Source organism: Empidonax traillii, unplaced genomic scaffold (genome assembly GCF_003031625.1).
Source record: "Empidonax traillii isolate 1590-97213 ecotype Southwest subspecies unplaced genomic scaffold, ASM303162v1 scaffold42:size1813164, whole genome shotgun sequence".
In the NCBI taxonomy this organism is placed as follows: Eukaryota; Metazoa; Chordata; class Aves; order Passeriformes; family Tyrannidae; genus Empidonax; species Empidonax traillii.
This window is the reverse complement of record NW_020955235.1, coordinates 1,412,380-1,428,521: the sequence shown is the minus strand read 5'-3', so window position 1 is coordinate 1,428,521 and position 16,142 is coordinate 1,412,380. Positions and strand designations below refer to the sequence as shown.

The 16,142-nt window shown below is 40.8% G+C and overlaps 1 protein-coding gene and 1 long non-coding RNA gene across 6 annotated transcripts in view; one reads left to right on the top strand and one right to left on the bottom strand.

Annotated features, from left to right (window-relative positions):
- The window catches only part of RAPGEF4 (Rap guanine nucleotide exchange factor 4), a 151,412-nt gene that overhangs the window by 121,645 nt on the left and 13,625 nt on the right, over positions 1–16,142 (top strand). For 4 of the 5 annotated variants that reach the window (XM_027878495.1, XM_027878494.1, XM_027878492.1 and 1 more), the window contains 9 exons: positions 330–480; positions 1,704–1,792; positions 2,233–2,263; positions 2,506–2,584; positions 4,267–4,413; positions 5,607–5,704; positions 8,742–8,867; positions 9,320–9,498; positions 15,282–15,372. In XM_027878495.1, the coding sequence (XP_027734296.1) occupies positions 330–480; positions 1,704–1,792; positions 2,233–2,263; positions 2,506–2,584; positions 4,267–4,413; positions 5,607–5,704; positions 8,742–8,867; positions 9,320–9,498; positions 15,282–15,372 (991 nt within the window). The other variant, XM_027878496.1, reaches the window with a different exon arrangement.
- LOC114054914 lies at positions 2,708–13,548 on the bottom strand. The gene is made up of 3 exons (XR_003570618.1): positions 13,504–13,548; positions 12,469–12,573; positions 2,708–2,823 (listed from the first exon to the last, which is right to left on the bottom strand). It is a non-coding gene; the product is annotated as an uncharacterized LOC114054914 (long non-coding RNA).

Sequence of the window (16,142 nt, the reverse complement as noted above, 5' to 3'; positions counted from 1 at the left end):
AGGAGATATATCCTTCAGTCTCCATGGTTAATCCTCTTCTTTGTGGTTCCAAGTGTCATTTCTGTTCTGCTCCCCTACAGCAACCACCCCTGTGGTGGGACTGTGATCATTCCCATGCTCTTTGGAGAATTCACTGTCTTTTTACTTTTTAGTATGAACGTGAAAGATTTGCAAAATCATTATGCTAGTGAATGTCAGAATTTAAAAGTATATATTGGAAAGTTATGTTGGAACACCCTGAAAGTGATTTGTTGGAAGTCAGTTGTTTGTGAATTCATACTGGGTTTGATATTTTCAGTCACTGAATATTTTCCTTGACACCACGGCACCTATCATGCCCAGCCTTCTCAGGGTACAGAGCAGGAGAAAATGGATTATGCCCTCAACAATAAAAGGCGAGTCATTCGGCTGGTTCTGCAGTGGGCTGCTTTATATGGAGATTTACTACAAGAAGATGAAGCAGCCATGGCCTTTTTGGAGGTATAAAGGAATAGTTGTATCACTGTACTGAAAAGTACCCGCCAAGCAAGATAAGCTGAAAGCCTGTTCCCAGTCTGCAGAATTCTGTCACAAAGTGAAGAGAAATAGGTCATTTCAAAGTGCAAACTGATAACTCTGTTTTCTTGGTTTTGGCTGCTGACAGCAAATGGAACACAACAGTGCTTGAACCATTGTTCAAGCCTTTGGACCTCTGAAAGTACTACTGCAGACCCCTTTAAAAGCACTGCATGGGTAGATTGCTTTATAGCAGTAGATGAATTTGCTTTTGTTAGTATTTACTTGTGAACAGTTATGGGGCTCTACAGTTGAACTGGAGGGCTGTTTATGCCTGCCTGAGGTGTGCCAGGAAGGAACTGCAGGGTTGTCACTTTACAAAACCAAAAATCCTTTCCATTTGAAAGAAAGCTGTACTACAGCTATTGGAATTCAAGATCTTTGTCTTCAGACCCTTGTAAGTTCTTTGTGGTAGGTGCCATATCCTTGGATTTCTAAGACAAGATGTACTGCCAAAGTCATGTTAATTCATCATGATTACCATTATTATTACATATTGAGTTAGGGGACATGATCCGTGTTAGTGGCTGAAGGAAAGTTCTTGTCCCAGAGAGCTTAAAACTGTATCTAAGATAAGAATTAGCAGAGCCTTAAGAATGGCAGACATCCCACATGGGAAAGCTTTTCAAGCTTTGGAGACAAAGCTTAATAGTGTTTCATTAGTCCAGAAGTTAAAAGTTAAAGAACAATTACTAGTTGCAAGCATGTAGAAGTTTGAGTAGGGTTTAAGAGAGGGTGATATTGCAGCAGACTAGAGTAGCTGAGAGCCAGTGACTCAGCAGCAAATGAACCACTAAAGACTACAACAGCAGTGAATAAAAAACCCTATTGTGGCAGATTATTTGTGAAGTTTATAGTCTTTATCCTTGACAATCTGAAAATGCAGTTTTTGCACAAGCAGTCAGTAGTTACAGAGTGCACTAAGGAGCCTCATCAGGCTTCCCTTCTGCATATCCAACTCTTGCTTTAAATCAGCTGGAGATAAACAAGTAGAAGTAATAGAGGGTTGGGCCCAGCATGTGTTCCTCTATGCAGATTATCATTCTTTATAATCATTAAGCTATCAGATGTCATCTCATAATCCTCTCTCCTGAGTACTGCTCATTTACCCCTATAGTTATTTAAAGACTATTCTGTATCATTTACAGGAATTTTATGTATCTGTATCAGATGATACTAGAATGATTGCAGCACTAAAGGAGCAACTTCCAGAGCTAGAGAAAATTGTAAAGCAAGTGTAAGCACAGTTTTTGCTTCTTTCCTCCCCCTGTCCTTTTTCACAGTAAACTGATGAACAAAATTTAACAAAATGTATTGGGTATATCTGTTAAAAAGCCACTGTATGAATGGCACTCAGTCATACAAGACTGAAAGTTTGCATGCGGGCTTGTTTGGATTAATGTCTGTGGCCCTCTCTCTTCCGTGTCAGTCTTGCAAACAGCAAACTCTCACAGAGAGGTTGACAGCAGCTTATTTCATGCTTACATGAACTTTGTATAATACTTTTTCTTCCTTGGTCATAGATTAACTGTGGTATCATCTAGTCTTTTCATATATATAAATATGAATATGCTGGTATTTTAGTTTGACAAGTGACCCATGTTCTGTAAGTGATTTTGTGCACAAAATCTTATAGATAATATTTAACTATATATTCTATGCTTTATCTTTTTACAGTTCTGAAGAACCTAAAGCACCACAAAAGAAGGTAAGATAATTTATTTGTTCACTTTCTAAAGTACAGTCTCAAGCACAGCAAATTCATAAGCATCTTCTCTTTAGTAATCATGGATATATTAAAAAAAACAAACTGAGGAAATAGCTTTTGACATTGTCAAATTCTGCATTGCTACTCCTTTTTCCTGCCATTAATGGGAGCTCTGCTGTAATTCATGTATACCACATAATGTTTCTTTTTGCGCTGATGTGAATCTTGATGATTCATTTCAGCACAAAGTTCTTCTGCAGCTGTTCAACACAAGTGACGACAGGGCACAGAAGCGCCAGCCTATCAGGGGCAGCGACGAAGGTGAGTTCCTTCTCTGCAGAGTTTTCTTGAGCCACTGAGATTTGTGTAACTTTGTCTCTCTCAAAAAAGTGGTCTAAAAATAAATAAAAGTACCTGCTTACAGTTTTGAAACCTGGCCTGAAGCAAGTCCTTTTTGCTAGCCCGATATTCTCCATCGTTGATTTGGGGTGCTCCTGGTCTTTTCCCTTAGTTACTTGTGCTATCAAACACTGTGCTTCCTCAGAGGAAGATGTAAAAACCTTTAAAATAAGGAATGAACAAAACAGGTAAGAACCAGTACAGACAGTCTACTGCAGGTAATGGCAGTGCAATAAATAGTGGGTGCTGAAGGTCATGTTTGAGCCTCTGTCTCCCCTACACACTTTGAGCTAACATGTACAGCTGTTGCTTTGCAAGATAGGAGTGGAGCAGATAATCATGACACAGATCTTACAATCATAGAATCTAGGCACAGAGCCTAGAAAACAAATTCTGCTGATTTGCCCTATTGCTGTTGTTTGATTCTCTGAAGAGATTAAGGTAAAATTCACAGCAGCATATAAGGATGTAATTTTCAGATTATTAAAAGGTACTTTCAATGGTTGTTTTGGTCCATCTTCACCTAACCCAGCTTCTGTTTCAAGGTATTTGACATTAAAAGATAGCTCTTGCTAATGAGCAGCAATAAACAGGTTGCAACACAGTTTGATTTAAGTTCTGGTTGTAACCAAGAATGTTTTCAAATCTGTTTTTTAAATACGAGAATTATTTTCCTGTAAGTAAGAGAGTTTGCAGCCAGTTTTACTGACTCTTGAAAAGAGGTGTTGATTTAAAATAACATAAGATCTGGAACATAACAAAGTGTCTGATTAAATTAGCATCCATAAATAATGTAGCCTCCATAAATAATGAATGGTTTGGGTTGTCCAAAATCCCTCTATAGCTTTCTAGTAAACCTCATTTAGGTACTGGAAGGCACTCTAAGGTCTCCCCAGAGCCTTCTCTTCTCCAAACGAGCAACCCCAACTCTTTCAGCTTGTCTTCATAGGAGAGGTGCTCCAGCCCTCTCATCATCTTTGTGTCCTCTTCTGGACTCACTCCAGCAGGTCCACATCCTTCTTATGCTGGGGACCCCAGGGCTGGATGCAGAACTCTGAGTAGGGTCTCAAAGCAGGGGGAATCATCTTCCTCAACCTGCTGGTCACCCTGCTTTTAATGCAACCCAGGACAGAGTTGGCTTTCTGGGCTGCCAGTGCACATTGCCGGGTCTTCTAGAGCTTCTTGTGAACTAAGACCCCCAAGCCCTTCTCCTCAGGGCTGTTCTCAATCTGTCCTTTGCCCTGCCTTGTGTTTGTGCTTTGGATTGCCCCAACCCAGGTGCAGGACCTTGCACTTGTTAGATTTCATGAGGTTTGCACCTGTCAAGCCTGTCAAAGTCCTTTCTGGATGGCATCCCTTCCCTCCAGCGCTTCAGTAGTGAAACACTAGTACTTCATGGTTTATTAAAAGCTCTGAGAAATTGGAGATTTCTATACTAGAAACTGTAGAACATCTGTGGAATGGGGAGCTATCAAAACACTACGGTTTTGATTTATTGTTGCTTTGTTTCATTTGTGAGGAGTGGTTACTGAAGTGAAAGTAATTGGTACAGTAAATCTGTGGTTTTTACATGTGGAATGCTCCATGCTATCTTTTTTCTTTAGTTCTGTTTAAGGTGTACTGCATAGACCAAACCTATACCACTATCCGGGTGCCAGTGTCTTCTTCTGTGAAGGAAGTGATCAGCGCAGTAGCAGACAAGCTGGGTTCTGGAGAAGGCCTCATCATAGTAAAGATGAGTTCAGGAGGAGGTACTGTATTTGCATCATCTTAAACACTTCTCAGTTATGGTGCAGCAGAATTTTTGGAGGGATTGAAAGACTAATTCTGTCAAGGCTTTTATACCCATGTGCATGTTTGGCTAGTACGCGAGTTCAGTATTAGAGGCAAGTCCTTCCTCTACTGCAGGCACAGGCTGGACCTCACATGGGAGACAGGAAAAATGGAGAAGCTTGTGTATCTGCATGCTACAGACCCAAGCTACCCCAATTTTCCTTCACTGTTAGACTTTTAAGGGTTTTTTAACAACAGGAATAGGAGGTAAGTATGGATAATCTCAGGCTAGACTTAGGAATCAGTGACCTCAGAAAACACTGCAATGCAGACATTTTAGTAGTGGTCACTACCATTTTCTCTGCTCTGTCCATGCAAGGCACTACAGAGCAACTTAGTACCAAACTCACTGACCTAGTGTTCGCTGAGGGTCAGAAGTCAGACCTCACTGTAGGCTGTGAAAATGTAAGAGTAACTGCAAGGTGAATTCTTCTGGAGCATTGGTGTTGTTCAAGTGCTTTGGTTGAGTGTGACTGTGTGGAGACACACAGAGGTAATGAGAGCTGTGTTGGAAGGCATTTTTGCAAACAGTCATGCCTGCCAAAAACAGCTCACTTCCTGAGAACTGACACCAGGCAGCTTTTCTTTTTGCAGTTGCAGCAATTTTTTATTGTCAGATTTGCTGACAGCCATCACATGCTGAAAGAGACTGTTTTGTAAGTTAACTCATTATCTTTTCTTTACCTGTGATGTGATGCTCTTTTAGAACTGCTGTAATGCATTTCATCACCTCCTTATGCAGCTACTATCTTCCAAAGCAATTTCTATTAAGAACAGCTCTCCAAATGCTTACAGTTCAGCAAAGAATGAATGGAATCCCTAATTATAGCTGAATTTTTGCAGCTAGTTTCTAGAGATGGCATCACAGGCTTCTTGAGCTGTCTGTACAGATTGGGACTGGGATTCTAGTTCTGTAGGAGACTGCTTTGGGCTGAGCTTATCATCACATTTCTTCAATAAAGAGAGCTTTGTTGTCATCTGTCTTGTATCCTGGACATTGGGTTAGTGAGAAAAATTTGTTCCCAGGAGGGTGGTCTGTGCCATTGTTGGATCAGTCCTGCTGTAAATTCTACATGTATATAATAAATAATAATCTGTTTAATTTTTACAGAAAAGGTCGTGCTCAAACCTCATGATGTTTCAGTGTTTACCACTCTCAGTGTTAATGGACGGCTCTTTGCTTGCCCACGGGATCAGTTCGATTCACTGGTATGTATGTGTGCAGTTCTCAGGAAGGTCAGTGCTGCACTTCATTTGGACACTTGGCCCTTTTTGGATTATCAGTGCTTTAAGTAATAACTAGTGGAAACCTTCACAACAAAGGGCTTGTCACAGTGCTATGGGATCAGCTCTAAAATTAAAACAAGCTAATACTACAATTTCCTAAAATAGATCAGAAATCCATCCATCTGATCCACATAACAGCACTTGATCCCAGTACTCTCAGTCAGTCACACTGAGCATTTACGAAGAGCTGAGTATTGTCACTAAGACACGCAGCAATTCCTCATTACAGAATTATCTCCTCAAAGCCAGAAGGATATATTCTCAATGATAGGTGTTACCAATTAAAGCATTCTGGAAATTTGATCCCAGCAGTAAATTCCTTAAAATCTTTTTATTTGTCATCCCCACAAAATACTGTGTCAAAATCTCAGATTTTGCTTCTAAGTAGAATCACAGAAAATATTCCCATTAGAAAGTCTATTTTTTCTTAGGTAGAATTGCTCATAAGTACTTATAGTTTATGCAGTCATTCTAACAATCTGCATGGGGTCTGCTTTTATAGAGTTTGATTTGACTGTACTTTTTGTTCCTTTTATTTCATTAAAAACAAATGTCATTGCCAAGTCATGTCAGCATGAACTCTATTACTCCTAGCCTTATTTCAGCCTCCTGTATGCTTTTAACAAGCCACTTAGTATATATGCCTGATTTCTTTTATAGATATGGTAAAATCTATGCTTTGCTGCTGCTTTCAATTTAGTAACCAAGGAATGCACATCCAGCATATCTAGTTCCATGCAGAGATACCTCTTGTTCAGTTTATTAAATTCTGGTGTTCCCTTAAGGTTAATTAATCCTGCCAAGCAGATACCCTCATGGGGCACGCTAACTGTAAAGCAGGGGTGTTGCATCAGTACAACTGCACTGGGCACTTACATATGGCTCTGCATTGTCTGTGTACACATAGCTCTGGCAGCAAATTGTCATGGCTTTCTGTGCCTCTCCCCTCTGCTGTTTACCGTGGATCACTCAAAATGCTGCAGGGAGCTCTAAGGTACAGGGCTGCAATGCACTCATTTTCATCAACTAGACTGACCAGTAGGAATCAGAGAGGTACATTCAGCACCTTAAAAATGGTTCTCAACACTGGGTAGCAGAATACATCCCCTTGTCAGCTGCATTTTTTTGAAGAGGTATAAACAAATTGAAAAATGTAACAACCTTATCTGTCTCCCAGTTTAATCCGTTCACATTCCAATTTCTGGCTGCTGCCAGTTCATGAACATTTATTCACATTACATTTGGCAATTCTCATGTGAAAATTGTTCTGGGTAGATGAATTTTCAAATATGCTGTGAGTTTGCATCTAAATGCTTCTTTCCTAGTCCTGGAAAATATGTGTTTGTTGTGGTAACAACTATACTGTGTTTGTCTCCAAATAGGGGAAAAAAGCCCTCTTTCAAGCTCTGGGCAATTCTCTTACCACAAATTTCCACAAATTAGGATTTTCTACACAAAACTGCTGTGCTTCTATTTCATATGTTGTCATAAACTAAAGAAATTTTGTGTTTGTGCAAATCCCAATGCAGAGCAATCTGCAGGCCTTTATAAGATTGATGGCTCTCCCGTGTTTTTTATTAGAGAATAGTTATTTACACTTTTTTTAAAAATTGTGGATGAAGCTTTTAAGGTAATAATGCTTGTGATTTGGCTTAGTATATTTTAATTAGTTTATATTATGCTGATATTTGAAAGAGAAGTTTTCCCTAGAGTACAAAGCCAGAATTCATACAGAAATAATCTCCTACATACTGTGTGTTACCAAGAAAGTGATTTGATGTATTAATCCAGTCAGTCCTTTTCCTATTGCTAATATATTAATCTTATAGAAAAGAGGATTCATTTAGTAAGCTCATTTTTTATATTGCAGTATGTAAATACGGTCTGTTAATCTTGCAGCCTCCACTGAGTTTTTACTCAGAAAGGAGTCTGTTGACAATTCCGTGCTCCATCTTTATCCGTTTAACAAAGAGGCGATGAGAAATTGGGAAACTTGTCAGTGAACTCTGCTGCCCTCTCCTGGGAACAGAACAACTGACCCGCAAGTTCACAGGCAGCTGTACTGATCGAATTTGTTAGGATTTCTTAGTATTTCTTAGTATTTTAGCACCGCTGGTTCAAACACTTTGAACATAATATATACAACAGACTGTTTCAAATCTGACTTGACCTCAAGCCGCGTTTTATATCTCTGTTTAATATAATATTTACTTGTGTGCAAAATTGTAGATCACATCTCATTTATTAGGTGGTATGGAAGTGTCTTTCAAAAATGTTTTATACCTGATTCTTTCTCATGAGTGTGTGCATACCATTTTAATTGGCATAGCAAGGATTTTTACAGTCACAAATGGTGCCTCCCTATATCGTCAAATTGGAAGTATGCGGTTTATTTTATAAATGATCAGAAGATCTTGCAATCATTGCAGATTTCCGAAGAATGGCAGATGTAATAATTCCCATCATTAGAATCAGGAATATGTAAAAGTATTTTGCTTGTGCTTTGTGGCCTAGTTATTTGTGTATGTGAAAAGGAAACATAACAAAAGTTTTATGGAAAAATCTATGCTCCTAAGCAAACACACGTGCTTTAGTTAGCACAGAGTGTATTGAAGCATTTATTTCTAGATTCAATTTTTAGAACAATGTTAAAAATAGCACACTGAGAACAGTCTGGTTTATATTTCTTATGGTGCCCCTGAAGAGCTTTCAGAATTTTTCTGACTATCCTGTGCGTATTGAATACTGGTTTTACACAGGGCTTTTCATTTCCTAATACCTGCCCGTGGTTAAAAGCAAATTTCAGTTTTACTGCAAATTTCAGTTTCAATATTAGAAACGAGCTTAGAAAAGTGATCACAGTGGGAAAAAAAAAGAGTTGGAAACATTATGAAAGGAAAGCACCAGTCATGCACTTAAGCATTTCTAAAATATTTTTATACCATTTTTCTATTTGTAGGCACCATTACCAGAACAAGAAGGACCATCTACTGGTACAGTAGGAACATTTGAACTGATGAGTTCCAAAGACTTAGCACATCAGATGACAATTTATGACTGGGAACTCTTCAACTGTGTGCATGAGGTATGAGGATCTATCTATTCAGCAGGTTGGAATCTGTTAGATGTTTAGTTGTATATTGTAGGTTTGTGCATTATTTCAAATTATTTCAAATTATTTCAAAAGCTTGATTTTCAAAAATACTACAATAAAGCCACCTACAGATTTAAAAAGTATAAGACATTCTTAATTTTATAGGCAAAATACAGAAATTAAGTTCTAGACATGTGCTGCTTATTGAATTACTTTTGTATGTTTTAAGGTATAAAGCATTTGTAGTTATGCTTTTATTATGCCTCAGCTATTGTCTACTGGATTTGTAACCTGAATCCTTGTCATCTCTGCAGCAATAAATGTAAACTGCAGAGCAAGTTTCAGGCTAGATGTTCACCTACCTGGTCATTCTTAGCCTCTTTCGTCTGTCCAAAAGATGTAGCTTTGAAAAAAAAAAAAAAAAATTCTGTTCTCTTTTCTAGCTGGAATTGGTCTATCACACTTTTGGAAGGCACAATTTTAAAAAGACCACAGCAAATCTGGACTTGTTTTTAAGAAGATTTAATGAAATTCAGTTCTGGGTGGTCACCGAGATTTGTCTTTGCTCTCAACTCAGCAAGCGTGTCCAGCTGTTAAAGAAGTATATCAAGATAGCAGCCCAGTAAGTATACAGTTATGTGTGAGCTGGAAGTGAGTTTCATTATAGTCTGTATGTTTTTATTTTCTATTTTCAGACAGCCAGACACGGTAGAGGTTAACAATTCTATAAACATTTTTTATTTTGTAGGTTGCCCATTTTCTTACAGGGCTGTATAGAACCTTGTTAATATGTATTCTTCTTTCCTGTGCTACTCTCCATTGCTCCTTGAGCTGTGATTTCTTAGGGCCATGTTTTCACATCAAATTTCTGAGTAAATATATTTCAGTTCGTCATGATGAATCCTTCATTTACCCTTACATACATTAGCAATTATTAACATGTAAATTAGTGTTAACAAAATTGAGCCTTAATTTTTCTGAAAATTAAGCACCTTCTGGTGCTGCTCAAGAAATCCATTCTCAGAACTGCTCCGAGTGGGGAAACCAAGAGGAGAGAGCAAAGAGATGATGATGCTCGTGTAACTTTCAGTCTGCTCTGGGATTCACAGCAAGTTTGTTCACAATAAAAAACTGGGGGGAATGTCTGATACACCTGAAGGCTGTGCTGCCATTCAGTGGGACCTCAATAGGCTGGAGAGTGGGGCAGAGAGAAACCTAATGAGGTTCAACAAAGGCAAGTGTAGTGTCCTGCACCTGGGGAGGAATAACCCCAAGTACCAGTACATGTTGGGGGGTGACCTACTAGAGATCAGCTTTGTGGAGGACCTGGGAGTGCTGATGGGTGACAAGTTGACCATGATCCAGCAGTGTACCCTTGAAGCCAGGAGGGCCAGTGGTATCCTGGGGTGCATCAGGAAGAGAGTGGCCAGCAGCTCACCAGAAGGAGGTGATCCTCCCTCTCTACTCGACCCTAGTGAGGTCACATCTGGAGCACTGTGTCCAGTTCTGGGCTCCTCAGTACAAGAAAGACAAGGAGCTACAGGAGAGGGTCCAACAGAGGTCACAAAAATGATTAGGAGTGTGGAGCATCTCTCATAAGGAGAGACTGCAAGAGCTGGGCCTGTTTAGTCTGGAGAACAGAAGACTGAGAAGGAATCTCATCAATGCACTCAGGTATCTCAAAGGCGGGTGCCAAGAGGATGGTGCCCGACTCTTTTCAGTGGTGCCCAATGACAGGACAAGGAGCAATGTCCATAAACTAAAACACAGGAAGTTCCACCTCAACATGAAGAACAACTTCTTTACATTGAGGGTGGCAGAGCACTGGAATGGGCTGCCCAAGAACAACGTGGAGTCTCCCTCTCTAGACACATTCAAAACCTATCTGGATGCAATCCTGAGTAATCTGCTCTAGGTGACCCTGCCTTGGCAGAGGGGTTGGACTAGATGATCTCTAGAGGTCTCTCCAGACCTTACCAATTCTGCGATTTTTTTTCAAATACTTTTGTTTTAAAATGCAAGAATATGAATGTCCTCATTTGTTACTTACTGCTGGGTCTTAGTTTGGGTTGTAGGCAATTCTTGCTGTCTTCTTTTATTCCTATTCAAACATAAACTATTTGGAGCCTTCATGGCAGATATGTCAGCCTTGACTCCTTAAAGGCAGTGACTGACTTCAGAGGGAGCAGGGGCATGTCCGTGCCCTGCATAGCTACTAATTTTTATCATTGTTTCCTTATCCTTTCCTTTCTAGTTTGTGGTGTGTTTATTGCATTCATTGCTGTCTGAACAAACAGTTTGCTGATGTGTGCAGTGTTTGTCCACGGCTTTGGGCATTGTGAATAGAAGCCTTTAGGCAGTTTTACCCAACAGGCATGTTGCTACTTGCAGTTAAACTGTGAGTTTTAACTTTTTTGCATCATTAAACAGAGTTGTGTAAAGGAAGAGATTACTCTTACAGCTGTGGTGACCCCCTCCTCCCAGTTAGTAATGGCACATAGCTGAAGTCTGTATTCACACTGAAAGTGGGTATCAGTGTGGCTCCCTCTGGAACACCCTGCTCTGCAAGTACTAACTTCCTTTTGGGAGCTCCTTTGGGCCCTCAGGTTGGATTACGATTGGTCAAAGCTGAAGCTGTTCAAAATCTAGTGGTGGGCATGCAGGATCAGGTTTATAATTAGAACAGAGAACAGAATTTACCTCTTTAGTTTCTAAAAATACATATACCGCCTATTCCATTATCTCACTGCACAGCGCAGGAGCCGCTGGCCTGGCAGGCTGCGCCCAGGAGAGGGCAGTGGCACCCGCACACAGACGCGTCGGGGTCTTTCCTAAACTCAGGCATGAAATGGGAAAAATGTTGAAATGTGATCATTAGGATACAATAGTAATTTCCATGAACACTTGAAATCAAAGTATCCTAAAAATTACAGTTAAATACCTCCTTATTAAACCGCCCTGACCCATGGGTTTTTCAGAGTCATGGGTTTAATCCTGTGCTATTTACAACAGCCTGACAACCTCCTGTTTACTTCCATGTTTCTGTTATCACTACAATGCTAAAAATAAATAGCTAAAAGCAGTCTGCTCTGCTGAGTCCTCTTTGTCTCCTAAAAGCAGAGAAATCTGAAGCACAAGATTTTCCTCTGTACAAACCAAGAGGGCAGGTTTAATTGCAGCCGCTGGAAAGGCGTTGGGAAGTTTTGCCAGGCTGCTGCCCTCTGTGCAGTGCTGCCATGGTAACAGGTGCTACAGCATGCACTAAAACAAACACAAAGTGCACCGAAGTTAGAGGGGAGAAAAAGCCCAGGCCTTGAAGCAGTATCTTTGAGGAAGTTTTGCCTGTGAAGATCCTCGAGACCTAATGGGAACTTTACCCTACCTGGAAGTACTAGACTCATTAGAAAAGTGTTTGGGGAGAACAGCTCAGTGCTGCACTATTAATCTTAGGCATAGCTGGTGGTAACGAGATGCCTCACACGTACCAATTTTCAAAGACAACTTCTACTGAGAACCCTGTTTTACTTCTGTGGCTTGGGGCTCAGATGCCATCATAGGAGGCACGTCATTTTGTGTCTGCCACCCCACACACTCTGTGATGTGTGCTCCCAGTCTGTGCAGACAAGGCCAGCTGCTGGCTCCAAGTGCTGTGTTCATGTGCTTTCAGTTCCAGGAGCCAGAATCGCTTTTGCATCTGCTGGAAAAGGATGTAGAGGTTACCAGGTTCATCTCTTTTCTCCAGCTATTGTAGGATTAAGCTTTCAAACAAAGGGGAAAAGTGTACTATATTTCCAACAGCGAGTTCTTCCCATATTAATTGTTTTAGAAAGGCCTTTTGGGATGTGCTTGCACATACTCTTATGGATATCCACAAACCCAGTTTGTGTATATTTCCCCTTTGCAGATATATGCACAGGCTATTTGGAAGCCTTCTTGTGTGTCACTGTACTCAGACGCTTTCACTCAGTTTTTGACATTCATTCTTCCTGTACACATGCATATGTTATATAAGCCCAAGGAACCAATAAGAAATTTTTGAAGTGTGTGTGTTTATAGAGAAAATGCCAATATCAAAATGCTTGTGTAAGTACCAAGAGATTCTAACCACACAAATGTTTTTGTGTTGGAGACAAGAGAGAATATGTGTGTGTGGGTCTGTGTTCCCTGTTCATAATAACAGGAAGATTTTTCCAGTACAGTCCACTTTGGGAGACAGAAGGACCTTTGTTCTGTTGTGGTGCTTTAGAAGATCCACTTTCTGACATTTTACTTGCAGTATATATGCAGTGGAGCCATACAGCACTGTTTCTACTACCTTACCGGGGTCCTGTATCTGGAACTGAACTATTTAGTGTAGAGTTTGTAGAACTTGCAGAAGTTCTGGTGTAGAATGTCATATATCTAGATGTATTTTAACTGGGACTTTGTCTGACTGCATTGCTTAACAAGGTATTTGGCAAAACATTTCCTTTTTAAAATGAAGAGAGATTCAAATTAAATATTGCAGATACAGTTGCAGCTGCCTAGGTTTTCTTGGTAAATCATAGAATCATAGAATAGTTTGGGTTGGAAGCAACCATAAAGATCATCTAGTTCCAACACCCCTGCCATGGGCAGGGACATCTACCACTAGACCAGGTTGCTCAAAGCCTCATCCAGCCTGACCTTGAGCACTTCCAGGAATGGGGCATCCACAACTTTTCTGGGACACCAGTTCCAGCATCTCACTGTGTCATAGTAAAGAATTTTTTCCTAATGTCTAAACCCGCCATCTTTAAAGCCATTCCTTCTTGTCCTATCGCTACGTGCCTTTGTCCAAATACCCTTTCCAGCTTCGTTGTAGGCCCCCTTTAGCTATATGGGAAGGTGCTCTAAGGTCTTCCTGGAGCCTTTTCTTCTCCAGGCTGAACAACCCCAGGTGTTTCAGCCTTTCTTCATAACAGAAGTGCTCCAGCCCTCTCATCATCTTCATGGCCTTCCTTTGTACTCACTCCAACAGATCCATGTACTTGTAATGTTGGAGGCCCCAGAAGTGGACGCAGCACTCAGGTGGCATTTCACAAAGAGGAGTAGAGGTGGAGATTTGCCTCCCTCAGCCTGCTGGCCACAATGCTTTTGATGCAGCCCAGGACATAGCTGGCTTTTGGGGTACAAGCACACACTGCAAAGTCATATAGAGGTTCTTGTCAATCAACAACCCCAAGCCCTTCTCCCCAGGGATGCTCTCAATCCATTCTCCACCTAGCCTGTTATTTGTGCTTGGGATTGCCCTGACCCATGTACAGGACCTTGTTGAACTTCATGATGTTCAAACACAGCCTCTCAAACACCTCTCAAGCCTCCCTCCAGGTACTGACCACATCACACAGCTTGGTGTCACCAGAAAACTTTCTGAGGGTGCCTGAGTCGCACTGTCCGTGTCACTGACAAAGATGATAAACCCCAGCAGTCCCCATACCAATGCCTAAGGAACACCACTCACAGCAGAAGAAGGCAGTGACTGAGGTGCTGAAATTGGATGTTGGCAAATCAGTTGAGAAAAATAGTGAATTGTTTGTGAGAATGTAGTGAGACGCAGATTTATGAAGTGTAGGCTTTGTTCTCTCTTTCCTTCCCATTGAGTCAATGGGAACCTGATGCAGTTTCAGCTGAGCATCTGTGTCGACTGTTCCTGTTCCTACTACTGCATGTGGCATATCGGATCTTCCATAATACTGTTACATGTTCCATTTTTTCCTGACTGGTAGCAAAAGTCCTTCTTGGCATCAGAGGGCAAGTGTGACCCAGAGCTCCTAGTGCCCAAGATCTCTTTAATGATGCTGGTAACAAATGGCAGTTCTTTGCCTGAAACACACTAAAGAGTTCCAGAATCTTTAAGTAATAGAAACCCTGTACTGCAGGACAGGTCACTGGCGTGGGACATCTCTAGACAACTGGTCTTCTCTCTTTAAAAAGACTCAGGAACCCTGAAAACTGCAGTGAAGATCATCTAGGGAGAACTTCGAGCCTTCAGTAGCTGTTCAGAACCTGTCAGCAAGTTCTGCAGCAAATGAAGTTGTAAACTACTTGCTTCCACTGTTTCTGGTATCCCTTGGAACTGAATTGAGCCCAGTTTCAGTACTGTGTTTCTGGGTGGGGAATTGCTTCGAAGACTAGGAGTCCTTCCAGAATCTGACACCCAGTGAAGTGAAAGTAGGAGGTCATTTTAGGAGGAAGGGAAATGAGCCTCCAGAGTGTGGTGAAGTACTAGCACATTAGAGAAGAGGTGTCTGCAGACATGCTGGCTGGAGCTGCCCAAATTAAGTCACATGGAAGCTAGATGCCTGGCTGCAGCTCTCATGAGGTTGTCATATGTACTGCTCTGACTGATATATACAACTTAAAACCTCACCCTTTGTGTTTCAGCTGTAAAGAATACAAAAATCTGAATTCCTTTTTTGCTATTATCATGGGACTGAGTAATGTTGCTGTGAGCCGTCTCTCATTAACATGGGAGGTAAGTCTTAGCTAAAATCCAATTCCAAGAAACTTGACAGGAATTTATGCTTTTGGTTAGGAAAATCGTGAATTGGGTCTTTATTATTGATAAAATTAGATCTACTAATTCAGCTCCTGACCATAAGTCTTTAGTTAAGGCTGACAATTTTTAATAGTAAGGCAGTACACCATACCCATAAGATATGCTGAATACCCACAAGCAGTTAACAAGAGTGACAACAGTGGCTTCAGTCGATGAGCTAAACTGTCCAACAGGATGAGCAAGTTAGCCAGCTAACCTCTGAGATCAGCTCATCCTCTGTGTGCCTTTACTGGTGGTTCAGTGAGATCACTCCAGAGATAAGTCCCTAAAATTCATCCTCTGTTTATACGTATTATTTTCTGATCTCCATAGGGACTCTGTTGCCCTGTTAAAATGTGGGTTTAACCCACATTTAACTGTCTTAACCAGTTCTGGTTTTCTCTCTGATGTGCATTTCCCTGCTTACTGTCAGGGGTGCTCTTCATTCTCAGAGCTTCCACCTTTTTCTGTGGCTTTGCTCTTTTGTATATCAGTATATAAAAGGGGTACAGTGTCCAGCAGGGTGAGGTAGTAAGCACATGTAACCCCTGAGAACATATAGGTCATCAGAAGCAGTGCCGATTTGAATGGGCATGTATTTTGTTCATTAGACATTCAAAATAATTAGCACAACTATGTTATTGATGGAACTGAGACCAAAATTTCAACACTTTTACAAATGTGCTCTGAAACAGGAGATCAGACTA